The 23,668-nt window shown below is 43.5% G+C and overlaps 1 protein-coding gene across 1 annotated transcript in view; it reads right to left on the reverse strand.

The window, feature by feature from the left end:
- Positions 1-249: 249 nt before the first annotated feature.
- The window catches only part of tmeff2a (transmembrane protein with EGF-like and two follistatin-like domains 2a), a 100,914-nt gene continuing 77,495 nt past the window's right edge, over positions 250-23,668 (reverse strand). The window contains exons 5-10 of the mRNA XM_070875891.1: positions 23,180-23,276; positions 17,540-17,688; positions 12,258-12,317; positions 2,840-2,966; positions 2,569-2,727; positions 250-1,312 (exon numbers count right to left, since the gene is read on the reverse strand). Coding sequence (XP_070731992.1) covers positions 1,216-1,312; positions 2,569-2,727; positions 2,840-2,966; positions 12,258-12,317; positions 17,540-17,688; positions 23,180-23,276 — 689 coding nt within the window. The 3' untranslated portion in view covers positions 250-1,215. The remainder of the gene's footprint in view (positions 1,313-2,568; positions 2,728-2,839; positions 2,967-12,257; positions 12,318-17,539; positions 17,689-23,179; positions 23,277-23,668) is intronic.

The following is a 23,668-nucleotide window of genomic DNA, read 5'->3' on the forward strand; positions in this document are numbered from 1 at the left end:
GAATTGTGCCCACATCCGTTATATGCAAGGATTATTAAGCATACATAAGAGCATGTTGTACTTGCTCTGTTAAGCTCTGCTCACATTGTCTCTAGGTCAAATTGGCTGTATTTGTTAAGTAGATGATGTATAATTATGAGGATGTGATTCATGTTTCCAATTCTCAGGCCTACTTGATTGCTCAGATTACGGGAATACAATGACAGCAAACAGAGACTAAAAAAACAATTCAGAAAGGCCTATTGCTGCAGTAATATTTTTATTTTTGTCATCTTATTATGAAACGTTAGCACTGGAAATGTATATTTCAAATGAGGATCGGAACAGAGCAAAACAATGCCCTAATTATCCTTTGTCATTATCAAAAAGTACATGTGTGATCCTCTAGTTACTACCACTTTGGTCAATGCAACACACTTAAACCATTATTTTTGACTAACCAGCCTAGGTAACCTATAACCAATTGACAAAAGTTGCTCATAATGTATGTTCCTGTGTTCATGTAAAAGGTGCATCTTAAGTTATGCAAGTGCATAAGCACACACAATATAAAATAGGATACTTCACTAATGACACTTATTGTAGGTTATCTGTTTAAACTGAGAGCTTTGTTAACTGAGTTTTTTGTTATGGTGTGTTACACTATCATGTATACAATACTACTGAATTCAGATAAATAGCATTGCCCTTATAATAAATATATGGAGGTTTTTTTAAGCTCACTAGCCTGGATAACAAGTGAGTAAAAAAAATTATGGTAGAATCTCTGGTCATCATCTCAGCTTCCCAAAATTATTTTTTAATTAACAGCATTGAATCCTCATGTTCTCTACTTAACATAGGTAATATCTGACTGAACATTACAAATCGCTTGCTTTTAAAAAAAATCCAAAGCACATTTCATCTTTAAAAAAGTCAGAAACATCACAGAAGTATTTATTTTCCATTAGTCCAGCTTTATAGTACTTCATGTGCAAATTAAATCAATATTGTGATATAAATCGTTAACCATTTATTTTTATTACAGAAAAACACATCAAGACAGTATATACTATTTGAAATATATCCAGACATAATCAAATATAACTGTAGTATATGTATTCATTGGTGTAGTATACCACAAATGCAAGGCAACATGTGTTGTTCCATTTTGTATGATAATCAATAGTCCGAGCTTTGTGTAATTATTTTTGCAGCTGTACAATCATGCTTTTGTTAAATTAATCTTGTTGATGCTCTTGTTGTGTTGTCGGAACTGTAATGTGTTGCGTTTTGCTTCTGTCTTTGAATTCTGTTGCCCCTAGGACATTTTCTGCAGATAAAAATAAAAATATTACTAATTCATAGAGTAGGAGAATTATGTTTTACTTCAAAGCAGTTTATACATTTTTGCAACACGTTTACAATTAAGAGCCACTGTGTATTGTGGAGGCAGTTTGAGTATATAAAATTGAAAAAAAAATCTGATGTATAGTGCTATATATTTTCAATCTTTGACCCAATGGATGCAGTTTAAATGAACACAGCAGGAGACACACCAATGCAGCTAAATTAGTAATTTGAATAATTGGAACCGAGGTAAAGAAACAAGGCTCATAGAGTAGGGCACCATTATACAGTTCTGTGCACAACAGCAGCAGCAGTCCTCTGGCACCTTGCCCTAGCAGTGATCCTTCTTGTATGAGTCTCAACAGTGAGTGCTAGGCAAGCTAATCCTCACAACCAAGACCAAACTTGTTCTTACCACTGTTCATACACACATACTTTCCAGCAGGAATCACCGCGATGATCAGGAGTACAAATCCAGGGTAATTATTCTTATCCTGTATGTATGTTATTTCAATGGGTAAGCCATCAGCCAAAGTAAACAGTGGCCCTTTTTCAATGAGAGAGGAGACAGGAAAGACAGGTCCTGCCACATGCTTCTTGTAGTGTATCAGAATCAGTTCCCATTGCTATACAAATACAGTCCAGTTTTAACTACTTCAACGTAGATTTCAGTCAGAATTTAAGCATCATTAAGTGAGGTCTCACTTTTCCAACATTTTTGGTATTTTAATAAGAGTAAACCTGCATGAAGTCCTGAACCTTAGACATTGAATTGAGAATAATCAGGTCACACAGAACTTCAAGCCGTAACCTATGTTTGCAGTCAAATTAGCAATTCAAATTTCCAATGCTGAGGAAGCGAGGAACATTACTTCAATCTACTGATTTTAATGCGTGCATACACTGCTGCGGATATGATAACTCTCTTTGAGCTCTGCTTTTTCTAATGCTGCCACTTTTGCGCTCCCAGTGTCCTCAATGATGCCTCTAAGGAGCCTGCATGCCAGGCCCAGCCTATCTCAGATTAATATCAACATTGCAGAGCACTTGCTCTCCTGCAAGTCGGGACCTATGAGAGTGCTTGATGCAGATCCTAGGTGCCTGAAATGAGATAGTGCTTCATTTCAAAGACTGACATTATCCACTTAGACAGCACAAGAAAATACAGTGGAAATCAGAAATGCCTGACTATCAAACTGATTAGCAACTGTTTGGTGAAGTTATTTGATTAAAGATTACCTTGTTATGCAAAGAACTACAATCAAAATGATGGCCACCTGCACAGCTCCAATGATGGATGCTATTAAGACGTACTGAAGTTTTCCAGCTCCAGGAACTACATACAAAACATTAAACTCCTTTTGTTCACAGCGTGGTCCTTTAAAACCTGCTTCGCAGCTGCAAAATCAGAATAAATGGACAGAAAATGAATTGATACAATATTTAAATAAGGTATGTTTACAAGGGGATCACAACACTTTGAATAGTTACTGTCTGGTCTAAACATTACCTGCAAGATGGTTCCTGTTTATTAATCAAGTATTCACATTTTCCATGTAGACAATGATCATCAAAGAGATTGGGACATGGGATATATAGCCCCCGGGCAGGTTTTTCTAATTTATTGGCATTTTTTTCTGTAATACAAAATGTAAAATAAAAGATAAATAAAAGATAATGTTATTCAACTTTTACACCAGTGAGCTACCCGAAACAGAGTCCCGCAAGTTGGTATACACTGATGACATTGCCTTGGCTATCAAAACATGAATCTGACCATCACTGAAGAAACCCTGACCAGTGATTTAGAGGATGGAGGCCTACTTCCGCCAATGGTGACTTCGTCCAAACCTGCAAAAGGTCATTACCTTGACATTCCACTTCAATACGCGTTAAGAAAACCGCTTTGAAAGTCTCCTTTTGCAGCACAGAGGTAAACCATGCCAATTTAGGAGTCATGCTTGATTGCACCCAGTCATATAGACAACATCTCCAAAACCTTGGGAAGAAACTAAAGAGTAGGGTCAACCTGATCTAGAAACTCGCCGGATCCACATGGGGAGCAGATGCTCAAACCTTCCGTACGGCAGCAGTCGCCCTGGTGTATTCTACAGCGGAGTACTGCTCTCTGGCAAATCCACTGATATCCAGCTAAATTCTACAATGAGAATTATCACCGGTACGCTTTTATCGACATCAACATCTTGGCTGTCTGTGCTTGCAAACATCGCACCACCACACCTACGTTGCGAATGTGGATTCCTTATAGAGGACCCCACAGTACAACCTGAAGGATCAAACCTTCCTTGCAAACAGTGGACAACCATCAACCACCTCAGAGCTGGTCATGGTAGATGCTGCCACCTTCTCCATAGATGATGATTAAAGCATCCCCATCATGCGACTGTGGAGCTCCTAATCAGACCCTGGAGCACATCATTGAGCACTGCCCTCAGAGGAAATTTGCAGGCAGTCGACAAGATATCCACACTGTTACACCAGAAGCTTTGGCCTGGATATTCAACTTAGATATAGACATTTGATTTGCTACTACCGTACGAAGAAGATGAATAAAAGATAATGGAAGACTGGAGTTCAAAAAGAAGTCTATACGGGTCAGACAGGGTTGGGTTCTGCATGAACCCCGCCTAAAAATGCATGATATCAAGATTACATTGATCGAGCACAAGTAGAATACATTGCAGTGAAGGTCATCATCATCACATGCAGCCCCTCGGAATCGAGGAAGACTTGCTTCCACTCTTAAAAATTAGTCCTTAGGTGGCTGAACAGTTCAATATGAGAATCACAGTCCCTGTCACAGGTGGGACAGATAATCATTGAGGGAAAGGGTGGGTGGAACTGGTTTACCGCATGCTCTTTCCGCTGCTTGCGCTTGATTTCTGCATGCACTCGGTGATGAGACTCGAGGTGCTCGGTGCCCTCCCGGATGCACTTCCTCCATTTAGGGCGGTCTTTGGCCAGGGACTCCCAGGTGTCAATGGGGATGTTGCACTTTTTCAGGGAAGCTTTCAAGGTGTCCCTGTAATGTTTCCTCTGCCCACCTTTGGCTCATTTGCCATGAAGGAATTCCGAGTAGAACAATTGCTTTCGGAGTCTCGTGCGCAAGGTTCGGTGCTGGGACACCAGCTATTTACAATAGACATTAATGATTCAGACAAAGGAATTGAATGTAATATCTCCAAGTTTGCAGATGACACTAAGCTGGTTGGCAGTGCGAGCTGCGAGGAGGATGCTAGGAGGCTGCAGGGGGACTTGGGCAGGTTAGGTGAATGGGCAAATGCATGGCAGATGCAGTATAATGTGGATAAGTGTGAGGTTATCCACTTTGGTGGCAAAAACAGGAAGGCAGATTATCTGAATGGTGACAGATTAGTAAAAGGGGAGGTGCAACGAGACCTGGGTGTCATGGTACATCAGTCGTTGAAGGTAGGCATGCAGGTACAGCAGGCAGTAAAGAAAGCAAATGGCATGCTGGCCTTCATAGCGAGCTGATTTGAGTATAGGAGCAGGAAGGTCTTACTGCCGTTGTACAGGGCCTTGGTGAGACCACACCTTGAGTATTGTGTGCAGTTTTGGTCTCCTAATCTGAGGAAGGACATTCTTGCTATTAAGGGAGCGCAGCGAAGGTTCACCAGACTGATTCCCGGGATGGCAGAACTGACATATGAAGATAAACTGGATCGACTGGGCTGATATTCACTGGAATTTAGAAGAATGAGAGGGGATCTCATAGAAACATATAAAATTCTGACGGGAATGGACAGGTTAGATGCAGGAAGAATGTTCCTGATGTTGGGGAAGTCCAGAACCAGGGGTCACAGTCTAAGGATAAGGGGTAAGTCATTTAAGACTGAGATGAGGAGAAACTTCTTCGCTAAGAGAATTGTGAACCTGTGGAATTCTCTACCACAGAAAGTTGTTGAGGCCAGTTCATTATATATATTCAAAATGGAGTTAGATTTGGCCCTAAAGGCTAAAGGGATCAAGGAGTATGTAGAGAAAGCAGAAATGGGGTACTGAAGTTGCATGATGAGCCATGATCATATTGAATGGTGGTGCAGGCTCGAAGGGCCAAATGGCCTACTCCTGCACCTATTTTCTATGTTTCTATGTAAGAGGATTGGGGCGATGACGCAGCCCTGTTTGACCCTAGTCCGGACATGGATTGGGTCTGTAATGGATCCGTTGGTAAGGATCGCAGCCTGCATATCGTCGTAGAGCAGGCAGGATGGTGACGAACTTTTAGGGGCATCCGAAACAGAGGAGGACGCTCCATAGACCCTCGCTGTTGACAGTGTCAAAGCCCTTCATAAGGTCGAAGGAGGCCATGTATAAAGGCTGGTGCTGTTCCCTGCATTTTTCCTGCAGCTGTCACGCTGCAAAAATCATGTCCGTTTTGCCCCATAGGGGACAAAATCCGCACTGTGACTCCGGGAGGAGCTCCTCAGCCATAGCTAGAAGACGGTTGAGGAGGACTCTAGCAACAAATTTCCCACTGGCTGATAACAGGGAGATTCCTCTGTAGTTGCCGCAGTCGGACTTATCCCCTTTTTTAAAGATGGTCACAATCACTGAATCTCTGAGATCTCCCGGCATGCTCTCCTCCCTCCAGATGAGAGAGATGAGGTCATGTATTCGCGCCAGTGGTGCCTCTCCGCCATACTTCAGTGCTTCAGCAGGGATTCCACTCGCTCCCGAAGTCTTGTTGTTCTTAAGCTGTCTTATGGCTTTTTCTACCTCGTGCAGTGTTGGGGTTTTACTGAGGTGGTGGCGGGTAGCATGCTGCGGGATGGAGTCGAGAACACTCGAGTCAAAGGCAGAGTCTCAGTTGAGGAGATCATCAAAGTGCTCCTTCCAGCGGGTGCTGACTGCCTTGGTGTCTTTGATGAGTGTTTCCCCGTTCTTGGCCAGCAGTGGGCTGGAGCCTTGGGTGTTTGGACCGTAGGTGACCTTGACTGTGATGAAGAATCCTCGCACATCATGGCTGTCAGTCAGCTGATTTATCTCCTGTGCTTTCTCCGTCCACCACCTGTTCTTTAGATTCCAGATTTTTTGTTGGACCTCAGCCTGTAATGCTGCTTTGCTACTCGAGAGTTGGGATGTTGCTTAACGTAGAAACATAGAAAATAGGTGCAGGAGTAGGCCATTCGGCCCTTCGAGCCTGCACCACCATTCAATAAGATCATGGCTGATCATTCCCTCAGTACCCCTTTCCTGCTTTCTTTCCATATCCCTTGATCCCCTTAGCCATAAGGGCCATATCTAACTCCCTCTTGAATATATCCAATGAGCTGGCATCAACAGCTCTCTGCGGCAGGGAATTCCACATGTTAACAACTCTCTGAGTGAAGAAGTTTCTCCTCATCTCAGTCCTAAATGGCCTACCCCTTATCCTAAGACTGCGTCCCCTGGTTCTGGACTTCCCCAACATCGGGTACATTCTACCTGTATCTAACCTGTCCCGTCCCGTCAGAATCTTGTATGTTTCTATGAGATCCCCTCTCATCCTTCTAAACTCCAATGTGTAAAGGCCCAGTTGATCCAGTCTCTCCTCATATGTCAGTCCAGCCATCCCGGGAATCAGTCTGGTGAACCTTCGCTGCACTCCCTCAATAGCAAGAACGTACTTCCTCAGATTAGGAGACCAAAACTGAACACAATATTCCAGGTGAGGCCTCACCAAGGCCCTGTACAACTGCAGTAAGAACTCCCTTTTCCTATACTCAAATCCGCTAGCTATGAAGGCCAACATACCATTGTTCTCCTTTACCGCCTGCTGTACTTGTATGTCAACTTTCAATGACTGATGAACCATGACATCCAGGTCTCGTTGCACCTCCCCTTTTCCTAATCTGCCGCCATTCAGATAATATTCTGTCTTCGTGTTTTTGCCCCCAAAGTGGATAACCTCACATTTATCCACATTATACTGCATCTGCCATGCATTTGCCCACTCATCTAACCTGTCCAAGTCACCCTGCAGCCTCTTAGTGTCCCCTCACAGCGCACATCGCCAGCCAGTTTAGTGTCAAATGCAAACTTGGAGATATTACACTCAATTCCTTCATCTAAATCGTTAATATATATTGTAAAGAGCTGGGGTCACAGCACTGAGCTCTGCAGCACTCCACTAGTCACTGCCTGCCATTCTGAAAAGGATCCGTTTATCCTGACTCTCTGCTTCCTGTCTGCCAACCAGTTCTCTATCCACGTCAGTATATTACCTCCAATACCATGTGCTTTGATTTTGCACACTAATCTCTTGTGTGGGACCTTTTCAAAAGCTTTTTGAAAGTCCAAATACACCACATCCACTGGTTCCCCCTTGTCCACTCTACTAGTTACATCCTCAAAAAATTCCAGAAGATCTGTCAAGCATGATTTCCCCTTCATAAATCCATGCTGACTTGGACCGATCCTGTCACTGCTTTCCAAATGCGCTGCTATTTCATCCTTAATAATTGATTCCAACATTTTCTCCACTACTGATGTCAGGTTAACCGGTCTATAATTACACGCTTTTTCTTTCCCTCCCTTTTTAAAAAAATGGTGTTACATTAGCTACCCTCCAGTCCATAGGAACTGATCCAGAGTCGATACTGTTGGAAAATGATCACGAATGCATCCACTATTTCTAGGGCCACTTCCTTAAGTACTCTAGGATGCAGACTATCAGGCTCCGGGGATTTATCGGCCTTAAATCCCATCAATTTCCCTAACACAATTTCCCACCTAATAAGGATATCCTTCAGTTCCTCCTCCTCACTAGACCCTCGGTCCCCTATTACTTCCAGAAGGTTATTTGTGTCTTCTTTCGTGAAGACAGAACCAAAGTATTTGTTCAATTGGTCTGCCATTTCTTTGTCCCCATTATAAGTTCACCTGAATTCGATTGCAAAAGACCTAAGTTTGTCTTCACTAATCTTTTTCTCTTCACATATCTATAAAAGCTTTTGCAGTCAATTTTTATGTTCCCGGCAAGCTTCTTCTCGTACTCTATTTTCCCCCTTTTAATTAAACCCTTTGTCCTCCTCTGCTGAATTCTAAATTTCTCCCAGTCCTCAGGTTTGCTGCTTTTTCTGGCCAATTTATATGTCTCTTCCTTGGATTTAACACTATCCTTAATTTCCCTTGTTCGCACAGTTGAGCCACCTTCCCAGTTTTACTTTTACTCCAGACAGGGATGTGCAATTGCTGAAGTTCATCCATGTGATCTTTAAATGTTTGCCTTTGCCTATCCACCGTCAACTCTTTAAATTATTTGCCAGTCTCTCCTAGACAATTCATGCTTCAAACCATCGAAGTTACCTTTCCTTAAGTTCAGGACCCTAGTTTCTGAGTCACTCACTAACTGTGTCACTCTCCATCTTAATAAAGAGTTCTACCATGTTATGGTCACTCTTCCCCAAGGGGTCTCGCACAACAAGATTGCTAATTCGTCGTTTCTCATTACACATCACCCAGTCTAGGATGGCCAGCTCTCTAGTTGGTTCCTTGACATATTGGTCTGGAAAACTATCCCTAATACACTCCAGGAAATCCTCCTCCACCGCATTGCTACCAATTTGGTTAGCCCAATCAATATGTAGATTAAAGTCACCCATGATAACTGCTGTACCTTTATTGCATGCATCACTAATTTCTTGTTTGATGCTGTCCCCAACCTTACTACTGTTTGGTGGTCTGTGTACAACTCCCACTAGCGTTTTCTGCCCCTTGGTATTCCATAGCTCCACCCATACCGATTCCACATCATCCAAGCTAAGGCTCAGAAATGCTCTGCGTTTGTGATCTATTAGCTCTTGGATCTCCTGATCATTCTCATCAAACCAATCCTGGTGTTTCCTGATCGAGTGGCCGAGCATCTCAATGCAGGCGTTGGTTATGGAGGCCTGGAGGGCAGACCAAGCGCTGTGGGCATTCTGCGTTTCGGGGTCATCAAGGCATGCCAGGTTAGTTGTGAGTTGCTGACTGTATCGGGCTCTCTTAGCTGGGTCTTTAGGTGCCCCGGGGGCATTGACTTTTTTGCGGCACTGCTTTTGCTGCCCCCTCCGCTTTGGAGCTATGTTGATGTCAATGACGTATCGGATTAAGCGGTGGTCCATGCAGCAGTCGTCGGCTCCTGTCATGGCACGGGTGATGCGCAGATCCTTGCGATCCCTGGCTCGGATGATGACATAGTCGAGCAGGTGCCAGTGTTTGGAGCGAGGGTGTTGCCACGATGCCTTGTATTTGTCACTCTGGTGGAACAAGGTGTTGGTGTTGAGGAGTTCATGTTCTAGATATTTTGTCAGGAGTAGGGTACCACTGGAGTTGGCTTTCCCTACCCCCTCTCTGCCAATCACGCCTCACCAGAGGGCTGCGTCCTTGCCGACCCTAGTGTTGAAGTCACCGAGGAGGATCAGTGTGTCGTCCATGGGGGCACGGGACACGGATTTTGAGAGGTTGGAGTAGAAACCCTCTTTGGTCTCATCTGTTGCATCGAGTGTTGGTGCGTATGCACTGATGACTGTGGTGCATTGATTCCAGGATAGGGTGAGTCGAAGAGTCATGAGGTGTTCGTTAACCCTGCAGGGGTAGTCTTTGAGGCGGTCAACCAGCTCGTTTTTGATGGCGAAGCCGACTCTGTGGAGGCGGCGTTCTTCCTCTGGTTTCCCTTTCCAGAAAAAGCTGTAACCTCCACCTTGTTCCTTGAGCTGGCCTTCCTCTGCCCGCCGGGTCTCGCTTAGGGCAGCGATGTCAATATCAAAGTGTCTAAGTTCCCAGGCAACTATGGCGGTGTGGCGTTGCGGCCTGTCGCTGTTGGGGTTGTCCATGATGGTCCTGATTGTCCAGGTCCCGAACTTCATGTTAGAGGAGTGGAAAATGCCTGTGCATGAGTTCTTTTAACGTGGGGTGGCCATTGCACACCGGCTACCACACAGGCTTAGTTGAGCAAGGTCTTGATCCAGTGGCAAGGGGGTCCAAGACAACTGGAGTCCAGGCACTGTTATGTGGGCCTAATTGCCTACGACGAGATGTTGGTCGCAGGCTCAGCGCTGAGTAGCGCCCTTGAAGGTAGGTGGTCCGAGGCTTGGCTGGAAGCAGGCATTGGGAGGGTCAGTGGCCCACTGAGGTTCAGAGTGGTGGGTCGGGGGGGGGGGTCACAGCCATGATGCTCACCATGTGGTGAAGGAGGAGAAGAAGAGCTCCTGTCATCACTGAAGGAGGAGGTCACCTGTGGGGGAAGGAGAGGTCCAGCCATCGTCGAGGAGAGGCCCGATCGCCACTGGAGGAGTGAAGGCCCACCGCCGCTGGGGGAGTGAAGGCCCGCCGCCACTGGAGGAGTGAAGGCCCACCGCCGCTGGGGGAGTGAAGGCCCGATCGCCACTGGAGGAGTGAAGGCCCACCGCCGCTGGGGGAGTGAAGGCCCGCCACCGCTGGGGGAGTGAAGGCCCACCGCCGCTGGGGGAGTGAAGGCCCACCGCCGCTGGGGGAGTGAAGGCCCACCGCCGCTGGGGGAGTGAAGGCCCGCCGCCGCTGGGGGAGTGAAGGCCCGATCGCCACTGGAGGAGTGAAGGCCCACCGCCGCTGGAGGAGTGAAGGCCCGATCGCCACTGGAGGAGTGAAGGCCCGCCGCCGCTGGGGGAGTGAAGGCCCGCCGCCGCTGGAGGAGTGAAGGCCCGATCGCCACTGGAGGAGTGAAGGCCCACCGCCGCTGGGGGAGTGAAGGCCCACCGCCGCTGGGGAAGTGAAGGCCCACTGCCACTGGGGGAGTGAAGGCCCACTGCCGCTGGGGGAGTGAAGGCCCACCGCCGCTGGGGGAGTGAAGGCCCACCGCCGCTGGGGGAGTGAAGGCCCACCGCCGCTGGGGGAGTGAAGGCCCACCGCCGCTGGAGGAGTGAAGGCCCACCGCCGCTGGGGGAGTGAAGGCCCACCGCCGCTGGGGGAGTGAAGGCCCACCGCCGCTGGGGGAGTGAAGGCCCACCGCCGCTGGGGGAGTGAAGGCCCACCGCCGCTGGGGGAGTGAAGGCCCACCGCCGCTGGGGGAGTGAAGGCCCACCGCCGCTGGGGGAGTGAAGGCCCACCGCCACTGGGGGAGTGAAGGCCCGATCGCCACTGGGGGAGTGAAGGCCCGATCGCCGCTGGAGGAGTGAAGGCCCACCGCCGCTGGAGGAGTGAAGGCCCGCCGCCGCTGGGGGAGTGAAGGCCCGCCGCCGCTGGGGGAGTGAAGGCCCGCCGCCGCTGGGGGAGTAATACTGTAATACTGACTCTCTAACTAACAGTTCTATTGGTGTGTATTCTCTGCTCCTCCGCCACCCCCAACTTTCTCCACTGCTCTCTTGAAGGTGCTGAATCATGCAATGGGTTATCTCTACGAATGTCTGCTATCCTCCGCTGCCTCACCCAAGTGGCTATTCTTAATGTGTGAACCTAGTTAGTGAGCGTTGGCAGACTTATTCAACTGTGGAGGGCATCACATCTGAACCCGGTCTTGCCCTCACCCTTTCCAGCAGGAGTCACTGTATCGCTATTAGAAGCAGGAACCCTGTTGATATTTCTTAATTTCTAGCACATGATGACCAATTGTAATGTCCTCACCAAGACACTGACCAAGATCAGCAACTTTGCATAAAGAACATTTTAATCTGCAAAAAAATCTTCTGTCTTGTTTGCAGGCCATAATGCAACAAAAACTATTCTTGAATAACTGAGAAATGCTGAGTCATGAAAAGATCACAATAAGTGACATTCTGTAATATTTTTCAAGCTTGAAACCAAGCATTGCGGAAATGTACAGAACACAGATGTTACTTAGTTGCTAATATTAGAAAAAAACCTCAAACTGAAAACATTTTTTTTTACATTTGCTGCTGAAAAAAGTAACTATATACCTCAAAAGGGCTAGATATTGAAAAGCGTACCTGTGTAATCAGTTCTTGCAAAAAGCCCATCTTCAGTTTTTGTACCGGTGGTCACATTCTCTGTTCAAAGAAAGTTGGAAATTTGACTTAGCAACAGTGCAATTGCCCCTGATGAGGAAATCTACCTGCATGGTAACTTTACACATTTCTGACCTGTGACTTTTTCCATTAGTTCTAAAAGTAAACAGTTAGAAAGTAAGCTATACATTTTCCAAGATAAAATCAACAGGGAATGACCACCATTTTATTTAACTCAATGTGTTAATTAAACATTTACACAAAGGCATTTCATTTTAGGCCTCATTCCTAAATTAATTATCCTGGCATGCAATGTGCTGCCCTCTGGGTCATGTGCAAATTAGTAAGATTAGAGTTGTTTGTTTACGGAAGGCAATTTTCCAGAACATTTTAACCTGCTAAAGATGGGCCATTAACTACAAATAAAGGATATTGTGCATGTTTAGAGGTTTGGGGGCCGAAATTCAGGGTCTCAAAGAGACCTGTTAATACCTGTTTGCGGTGACCATTCTTAAAAATTGAATGGCCGCCGCTTTGAGGCCAATTGGCTGACCCGACCTAAATTCAGGTCAGGGATTTTTTGGCCTAGACCAATCCTGCCCGATTCTGATGACCGCCGAAAGCGAGTCATCAGGGGTTCCACCACCAATTTTATTAAACAAAAATACTTACCTTCCGATATTCAGCTCCATCTGTCGAATCCCTGCCGCACAGTGCCCCAGACAGGTTTTTCTGTCAATGCACCCTCTGCAGAATGAGTCCAGCAGCGCAGCGGCCACAGTGTAAAAATTTTTGCCAGCCAACTTCCCAATCAGCCAGCAAAATTCTGCCCCTGGGTTCAGCCGGGCCACCAACGGGCAGCCTGGCACCCCCTTTTGGGGGTTAGGCTGCTGGCCTGGCTGAAACCCTTCCTGGTGGACCAGTGACCAAAGATTTAAAATACCAGAATCTCTCCCCTTTAATGGAGGGGAGAGAGCGTGGTGACGCACACACGCTATGACGTCACCCCTACTCCACCACTGATTGATAGTGGCGGAATTCCTGTCCAACCGATTTTCAGCCAGTCAGCCTGGCTTTAAGTCTATGGCCTGCCCCCATTACGAGTCATTTCCTGTGGGACTTTGAAAGTGCTGAAAATGGCTCTTCCGACCACATCGGAGCTCCCAGCGGTAAGTACCACTCTAAAGCTTTCTGGTGCATCTGAATTTCAGCCCCTTGATGTGTTCCATAAAAAGGTAGCTTTTTAAAAAAATCGTTATTTTCTTCTTGCAGGTTAGTTCCACATTATCCTTTGTTGATCAGGATGAGCATGAGAGTTTATGGACATAGTTAATGATTGATCGCCAAGCAGCCAGCTCCTTTCATGGATGGCTTTGCACTCAACTCTAAATAACCTCACAAAGATTCTCGCCTCTGAGTCAGAAGGTTGTGTATTCAAGTCCCACTCCAAACACTTGAGCACAAAAATCTAGGGTGACAGTCCAATGCAGTACGGTTGGAGATGCCGTCTTTCGGATGAGCTGTTAAACCAAAGCCCCGTCTGCTCTCAGGTGGATGTAAAATATCCCATTGTACTATTTTGAAGAAAAAAAGGGGAGTTATCCCCGGTGTCCTGGCCAATATTTGTTCCTCAATCAATATCACAAAAAAAAAAGATTATCTGGTCATTATCATATTGCTTTTGTGGGAGCTTGCTGTGCACAAATTGGCTGCCGCGTTTCCTACACTACAACAGTGAATACACTACAACAAGTACTTCAATGACTCATTGGTCATGAAAGGCGCTATATAAATACAAGTCTCACATTTTCTTTTTTTCTTTATTCTTGCAGATTTTTCTTTACTCTTGCAGATACTCTTACTAGCATTTCTAAAAAAAAACTTATCCCGTTTATTTCTTAGAATACAATATAGATATGTGACACTGAATATTGCTGCTTGTTATAATCATATTTGCATTGAAAGAAGTAAAGAAGTAAAGAAGGGTCAAGAAGGATTAATTGATTTTTAAGTTATACTGTATATATTTTGACTAAACCTCTCTTTGGGAGTCAGACAAAAAAATTTTACAGGGTGTATATGGGTTTGTTATTGTGAGGAACCTATAAATATTACAATAATCCTTTAATTTAATAAAATATATCACTGCCGTATATCATATATTAACTTTACATTTCTGTCAAAATATCAAACAAAATATCTAAACATTGTTAGCATCAGTAACTTTGGGACAAATGCCCGAAATTCAGTAGTGATTGATTTTTATTCCTTATCTTTTGCTCGAGTTAGTCCCTCAAATCCCTGCTGTCCTCATTGGATGGGGGAGGACATCACACTCTGCTAATATCTCTATGGATAGTGGCAATATGCTCCTTAGTTTAGCTGATAGGGATACACTTGAATGCTACAGAAATGGAAAAGCATCCTTGCAGACAAAACCAGAGAAAGTTTCCAGCCAAAACTAGCTGCACTTGGGTCTCCTCAACAGCAGTGGCAGTGTTATAGCCAATGGCTTGCCAATAAAAAATAACATTACTGCTTATATATTTTTCTGTTCCTTTGTGCTCTTTAACTCAAAACAGCCATTGATAAATTCTAATATAATGGAGGGTAGTGTATGTATATATTACACATAGACATACAGGGTGGGAGGTTACCTGTTCCAGATTGGCTTCTATCTAGAGTGTGTTATAAACCTGCAAAATACACACAGGTTCAACTAAATCCTGAGTCGAGTGCATTATTCTTAAGTAAAACTATTCTTATTGTATGATGCTAATAGAAAGCAAACCCGGCACTGTGATGAAAACCCTACTTTGCTTGTCCTATATTATAAAAGGTTTACCATTGTTATTCATATCATGTAATGCCACTGCAACAGCAAGTGACCCCAGAAACTTATACAAAATTTGATTTAAATTTTCAGACATGGTATACTCTGTATATATTAGCATGCTGCACGGATGATGTGTTGTAAGACCGTAACCTATTCAGGCGTTTTGTGCCCAGCAAACAGACTGCATTATCTCTCAGTAAAGAACTCTCTTCCTGTCAGGTGAGAAAACCACACACTTTATTTTCTGGTTAAAAAAAAGTAAACAAACACCAAGCCCTACTGCCAAAATAATATTAACATAAACTTCCTGTCACAATATGCGAACATGCATAGCAAACCTAGAGAGTAAGAAAAAAAACATTATTGAAAAAGAACAATAAAGCTCAACTGGGTTATCTCAGAAATGGTAAAACACAAAGACATCTGCAATGACTGCAACATACTCAGAGCCTCCATGTAACATTTCAGAGTGCGGATCAGTTTTTAAACCAGCTGAATGTCGTTGTGGTTTAGGACATTAACTGGCCTCTATATTGCAATAAGTTTTGTAATGCACTTATATCCTCCTTCTTAGCACAATTCATGGCTTTTAGTAAGATGATATCAGAATCCCAAGATTTGGTTCTGGTCATTGAACATACTCCTCATGTTAGCAATCACTCGATGGGAAGAGTTAACTGTATTACAGAAAATGTCGGGGCTGTATTACTAGGCTTTGTATGATTTTAGCAGCTGAAGTAGAATAGAATGGATGGTCAACTTTTCAAGAGGTGAAAAAATAAACTGTGTAGTCAAGGAGCTACAAATTTTAAATAGAAGGGAGACCGTACACTTCCATGCTGCCACTGAGGAGTAGCACTTGCAGGGAGCGCACAGTGGGACATTTGTGTGTATTAGCCCATTGTTTTTCATCCATTAAAATGAATGGATAGAAAAATAAAAGCTGTGCATCTACAATTTCCCACAATTCACGCCCTGTCAACACCAGTCCCTAGTGGGAGTGTAGAATCAATCCTATAGTGCATGTCACTATGCTCGCTGATATTCTCACTGCAACTGAAATATACCATACAAGTAATTTTGAAACCTAATCCATCAATGTGGCAGCTAAAATATGCTTTGCTTCCAATTATTTATTTGATATCTGGATTTCTTCTGGTTATTTTACCTTTTCTCTCTCATTCCATCTCTTTCCCAATCCCCCTCTCTCTCATTCAGTTTGTCTGCCCTCTATTTCTATCACATTCCCTCTTTCCCAATCTAATTCCCCATTTCCTCTTTCCTGCTTTCTCTCATTGCTTCTTGCCTGCTTTCTTTCACTACCTCCAATTCATGTCTTCTCTCTTTGTTTCTTTCTCATTGTTTCTCTTCTTGCTTTCCACTCACTTTTTCCTCCCCCTTCCTTCTCATCCTATTCTCCTATTTCCTACCTCCTTATCTCTCTCAATCTATGTCTGTCATTTTCTATTCAGTACATTTGATTTAGTTGAAGTTTGGCGCAATATAGAGGTTAGTTAACGTCCTAAACTACAATGACATTCGGCTGGTTTAAAAACTGATCAGCACCCTGAAATGTTATTCTCTGAAGTCATTGTTCGTCAGTGCAGCAGAACAAGAGCAGGTACAGGGAGGGTTTCTGCCTGAGCTTGTCAAGGAGAAGTTCAGTTATGCCAGGTCTTTCATTCTTCTTCAGCTCCATTGATGTATATGCTTTGTGTGCCATCCTCAGCATTTAAGGGCCCATCATGCTCCACCGTTTAATTGAAAACCCCAGTGGCGCAATTTATCTCATGGTAAATCAGCAGCAGCTTTCAGCCTGGCTGCCTTGGTTTCTGCTGGCGAATTTGGTAGTGTGCTAAAATTTTGTGCTTGTGGCTGTGATGACTCTGCCGCTTCCTATTTGCTTCTTTGCTGGGCTGGCACAAAAATATAAAGTTGCACTTCACCTACTCATGAACTGCATGTGGAGTTGACTACATCTGATGTAGGTGGTTCCTAATTGATTCATTTCGGTTTATAGTCATTCAGTAAAGTTCATTATACTTTTTGATTGCTAAACAGACACAAATATAGCTACAGATATATAACAAACTATTATTATGGAGTATCATCACAAGGATTGAACATCAAATTCAGTAGAATAAAATCATGGTGTTGTATGGAAGAGAGTCAAACAATTATCATATAAATTTAATGATCCTGCACTTTAAGAGAGTGTGGGTCAGAGGTAAAACTATAACACTGTAGCCCCAATTCTCTAACCCATGTTCCCTTCAAGCACTTTAGTGCAGGATCAGTGAATTTACCCTCATCAGCCATTAAAAATGTGAACTTTGACAGAATATTTATAGTGTTCTGCAGAAATAAAATCATGACTAAAATTACACATTTCAAATGTCAAATGGAGCAGGAAAACTGTTCATGTTACCTGGACATCTTCCCAAATGCGTTACTTCAATGAATTCCTGATTCTGGCAGGATGCCTCTTTAACCTGACAAGGGTTATCATAGGATTTACCATCAGAAGCACACACAGGGTTGAAACTGATGCGGGAACAGTCAATGTTGCACACACACCTAAACAAGAAGAATGAGCTTTATTTAAGTCTATTGAGATAATTCCATTATCCCGACCTCCCAGAGGGAGCTGCGTTCACAGTGAGGGCGGGTCGAAGAATTGGCATCACAATATCGTAGCCCTGACTCTGTCCTGCATTCCCTGTCAGTGTGGCCCCACACTGGGAACTCGGAATCAGGAAAATATCCCTTAAAGTAATCTCTTGGATACAGAGTACTCAGCAGTAAATATACACAATTGTAATATGTGGCAATTAGCAGCTATTTTCTGTTGAAAATATTATGATATGACATCATGGCAAACTTTCATGTTTGAAGAAAACTATTATTTGGATGGCCGATCTTTACAATGCAGCAGTGGTACTCAGAATCTAGCTATGATGTTAGTATCTACACAGTGTAATTATTACAAGGCCGATTTTAACTCCAGGAGGAGGTGGACTACAATCCTGGGACAGAGTGAAAGTTGGAGATCTGGCAGATTTTAAACTGGTGAGCCTCAATTGAATCCTGTCAGTCAGCAGTTTATGAAGGAAGAGTGGTGGCAGCTAGGTAAGTCTGGGATTGAGAATGTTTGCAGAGTCTTGAGGCTGGGGCATGGAGGAGGGGTGGTGTGGAGAGGGCAGTGCCCAAGGAGACAGAGACTTGGACTTTCCTTGGGGGACCCGCAGGCACCACGGTCAGGAGCCAGTTAAAATTCCAATCAGAGTTCTATGTATGTTACAGAACCCAGATTGCATCTATTAATGAGGCCGCCGCCAGAGTCCAATGGGAGCCTCATCCATCGCTAAAACCAGCCATGTTAAATAGCAGATCAGCGGGAACTGGAGCCACTCTAATTAGCATATACATAAGAACATAAGAAATAAAAGCAGGAATAGGCTATTTTGTGCCTCAAGGCTGCTCCGCCATTCAATAAGATCATGGCTGATCTGATCTTGGTCTCAACTCCATTTCCCTGCCCGATCCCCATAATCCTTAACTCCCTGAGCTGCTCCCCAGCTCCACCCCCTAACCCCGCTCCATTCCTGCTGATCGGGGAGAGTTAAATTGCCCCTTATAGTTAGTGGAGCACCACAATCCTGACCAATATTTTACATGAGCATCACCCTCAGGGATGCTGCAATATGCTGTATCATGCAGTCATGAGATGTAGGTCTGAATCTGTGATTTCCTTACACAGTGAGCTTCTGATTTCAATGATGCCACTGTGGGCAGTGTCCAAGTGAAGGCCAGACACTTCACCTCACAAAAAGAAGAGTTTTAAATAAATGGGCAGTAGTTGTATTAAAATAGTCTTGTGTTTATAGAATCTGTTCACTTGCTGCTTTTGGAACCTAGTAGCGATATCATGATACTATTTTGTTGTCTTCTTTTTCTTGACAGTAAGAGAGGAAACTGCACAGGATCACTACCCAACCAATATCTCAAAGCCAAGTAGGCCACAACTGGAAACCTAGAAGCACAAGGAGTGGCAAATCTGCCAAGGCTGCAGGTGAAGAACAGGCTCAGGCTACACAAGACTTCAGATTGTACAATTGCTAGAGTGCAATACTGTGTTACAACAGAGATGACTAAAAATTCCAGAATGCTAGGAAACCTGCCAGTAACAGCGCCAGCCAAGGCCAATGGCCGCCTGCCGAGAGAGCACATGTAGCGCCGGTACTTTGGTGCTGCCTACTAATTAATATCAGCGGCGCATAGATTTTGTGGTCAAAAGCACTCTTTCCAGCGCTGAGCTCAGTAGGAGGCCGAAGGTCATGTCTGTCTCCCGCTTGCAGTGAAGGGGAACGGGGAAGAAAGGAGTAAACCTGTAGGCCATGTACGGAACAGTTACCGTACTTGCTACAAAAAATATTACCCATCACCCGATGTTTGTTGATTTTTTGATAGTTCATGAAATGAATGCACCTGCGTTCTTTGTAACACTAATCTTTCCCCAATAGTTACTATTGAAAGTGTTTAAATGTACAGTAATCATGCCAGCTTTTAGTTGGTCTTGCATACTCGACATAAAATAATTATTTGATAAATAATTGGTTATGGAATTTTGAATAAATTCATTATAATTCCATAAAATCTTAAGCAGTTGAGTCCAGATTTGCTAGGGGGTGACTTTCTGGTGACGCTAAAAGATCTTAACTGGGATGATCTTCAAATGTTGCAATGGAGTTCTAGGCAATTTGAGCTCTTTAGGAATTAGGTTTTTTTATTGGCAGGGAATCAGCCGAGGGATTTGCAGTTTTGTGCATGTGTTCTGTTCTGAACTAAAAGCTTGTTCCACAAGGTTTTGCCCATTGATTTATTGACCTACAAACACTGTAGGCCTCCCGGAAAATGCAACCCCCCCCCCATCATCCACTGATGGGCAAAAAATTGAAAGTATAAAGAGAAGAACCTTGGCAAAGGAGGCGTTTGAAGTTCCGGCATCCATCTGAAGGGTTTTCCACTTGTCAGCCTCCATCTTCGTCTACAATCTGCCAGGTCCTGCCAAACCCCTCATGGCCATTAACGCTGCTGAAGCGCTTTTAGCGGCTGCACGGACGGACATGCTTTAGCGAGGGTGGCAATACAAGCAGTGATATCCAAAATGGATGAGCGGGTGTCAAGGTTGCATGCTGATTGATGTCACAGTCCAACCCATTTCAATACTTACGGCAGTGCTGCCACCCAGCTGAAAATAGCAGTCGCTGCCAGCTACGGCCACCATCACCCCCCATCCCCCCAACCCCCCGAATTGAACAGTAATGACCGGCACTAAACCCTCGAATTTTTTAACCCACAGAGTTTATAATTTTCAAGACTGCATCTAAACTTTCGCAAGTACAGACAAGCTAGCTAACAGGATATTTTTTTCCTTATTCTATCACATATAACATTTTTTTTAAATCACAGTCACGCTATCATATCTCCATTTATTTATGGTTAGTAAATTTATGCTATAGCAGAAAAATATAATTTTGTAAATGGAGTATATTGCTTGCTGACCCTGTACAGGGGTTTTAAAAATATTTGTATCTTCCTACTTTTAAAATACCATTAAACAATACATGACATTCTTTTGGTAAATGTGCATTTAGCAAATTAGAAATGCACTGCACTTAAATGAGCTATCAAGGTATCAGCCAGTTTACTGCAGTGCACAACTCTGCTACAAGAGAGATGAGGCTGTATTAGAACATAAGGCTAGATAGAAAATGTAGATAACTAAACAATCTGTTTGGATATGTTTTCATAAATTATGAGTGTATGTATGCATATGTACATACACACTTATGATAATAGGTTGATGTACATGGATATTTTATATTTTCAATATCAAATGATTATTCAAATGCATTATCACCACTAATACAGGAAGACTGGAGTAAAGAGCGATCTGGCAGTGGCATTTATTATTCAAGTCAGGGAGATGTGATTCAGTCTGGGAAAAACAGTGTGCAGTGATATGTTTTTCAAATTTGTAATCTTAACTATAAATGCAGAAAAAACAAAGTTAACACTGTAAACATATTTTGATGAAGTCTACAAATAGTTTGGAAAATATTTATATGAATGTCTTAGGGGACAAGTGATGCAATAGAATAGAGTTGGTCTCACCTTCATAATGATCAGGGTATTTCTTCACTTTCTAAAGTCTTCCTATGCTGGGATCGGCATTCAAACTTTTTATACAAATACTAGAGACATTGTAAATGGCAACAAATTTAGGGACATTGGCCCCGGTAATAACAGGCAAGCGAGAAGGTTGCAAGGGTGGTTTAACGGCCGGGAAACCCAGAAGTACAGATTTATCCGAATTTAATGGCAGAGCGCGTGCAGGAGAGAGTCGCTGAGTCAGACCGCGGCAGTGGGTGCGGGGATGGGGCGGTCAGTCAGATCACGTGGGGTGGGGGTACTGGTTACATCACGCGGTTGGGTTGGGGTGGGGGGGGGGGGGAGGGGAGAGGGGTTTGGTCAAATTGCGAGGGGTTCACAGATTTGCTTGTTCAGCCAGGGCTCCGGCTCCTTCTGGCTCCCAGGCAGTGCAGTACAGGTCCTTAACCTGTTCCATCCAGCCATTCACATCTCAATTCAGCTGCCAGGTTTTCAAAGGCATGCAGCCTCCTTAAAATAATTATTGAGATCAGGTTAGTCTTCCACCCCCATTAAAACTAGAAACGGATGGGTTGGAGGCAGATTATCCTTTAAAAAAAATTGAAGCCCCCCACCCGCCCAGGGGAGTTAAAATTACCCCCATTGATACTGTGCTTTACAACAGTTAAACAATATCCACAGTTTGCTTTTTGTACCTAGTGTGAATCTAAAAACTTTTGTTAAAATACTCTGGTCTTGATCATTTTTGCAATTGTGCAGAACAGGTAATGATGTGAGTGATGCATTAGATTGATCAGTTATAGTTATAGCAGTTGGATCAAGGCAGGGCGCACTAGGTTGCTTATGGATGCCTATCTTTTTGGTTGTCCAGGCTGTTCACATTACTTGCTTCCAGTGCTTTGAGCATAAACTTTGAATGAAAATGCTGGGTGTCAACACTCAAGACAGGTGCTAAATCTGTGATTTTTAGAATCAGGGCAAAGTTTTACTCTGTTATTTAGCATCCAAATACACTCATGAAATTCCTTTATCTGCTGTCTTAACAAAGGAATGATGTGATAATTTACTAACATTTCATTGATTTTGTTCCAAATGGATTTTTAAACACTGTTAATTTAAACCCATTAAGTTCAAAACATACTGCTACAGTTCAGTTTGACCTGAATGCTTTGAGGATTTTAAAACCTTACATAGTATTTCTGCTATAGCGTTGTGCAGTGACTAAAATATAATGTTATGTCAAACTAGCAGTAGGAAGCACACATCAGTCAGCATAATGCAAATTTTCAAAAAGTTTAGCATGAACTCACTATTCAACTTCCAGTTTAAACACCACCTCGCAATAGTTGGAGCTTGCTATGAGAACATGCTAGGATATTGAGCTTTTAATTCTTGGTCAATGTTGTGCTGATTAAGGCAAGGGATGCTGGTGCTTGGGAATGAAACACCACTTTACATTTGATTTCAGCATCAAATACTCCTTGGCCAGGTATAGAACAGATCAGATGCAGGGTAAAACCTTCTTTAGGCCATCCCATAATTTTAGAAGAGCATCCCTACTGCATCAATACAACATTCCCACCTCCTACAACAACCATTTTTAGAATTAAGGTTAAACACACTAGGATGCAGGTTAAGACTCTGACTGGGAACTGAGACGAGACTCCCAAAAGGATTATGCCCAATTTCTTTTAGGGCTCAGAGTTGTTATACAGGGGGGATTTTCATCCCATTGGACTGGGCTGGATTTAAATCTAAGTCCCAAAACAGGTAAAAGCTCTATAATAAGAGCTTCCAATTTAATGCAGTGTGCCAGTGAAGGAGTTACATTTACAGTTTAAGTGGCTAGTAATGAATATTAATATGTGTTGTCAATTAACACTGGAGCATTTACCAAACATCTTCTGCATCTTCATCGCATTCTGCTCCAAATTGGCAGATATCACATGATGAGGTTTTCTTCAGATTGGTTTCTCCAGAGCCTTCATTTCCTGCAGGTCACAGAATTCAGAAATAAAAATCATGCAAAATACTGCTAGGACATTGTGATTTTATTTTATTTTATTATGCATATTAAAAACTGTTAATGGACATCTAAAAAATGTTTAAGTCACTTGACATTGTAGCCAACAAGGAATTAAGGCTGTTAATTCCTAACCAGCTCTGATGTTTGACTCAGACAAGGAGCTAAGCTTAAGAAGTAATTCTCATTATTGCTTCTGTCAATTTTACTATTGTAAATGTTTCATAGTCATATCTCATTCTCTGGTCAGAGCAGTGTCATACATAGGTGATTGCTTTGACATTTTCTTTCTGCACAACGCAACTGCATACTTTAAACCCTTCCCTCCCTCACATCATTTTTATTTAAATAATGATCTAA

This window comes from Pristiophorus japonicus, chromosome 3 (assembly GCF_044704955.1).
Source record: "Pristiophorus japonicus isolate sPriJap1 chromosome 3, sPriJap1.hap1, whole genome shotgun sequence".
NCBI classification, from domain to species: Eukaryota; Metazoa; Chordata; class Chondrichthyes; family Pristiophoridae; genus Pristiophorus; species Pristiophorus japonicus.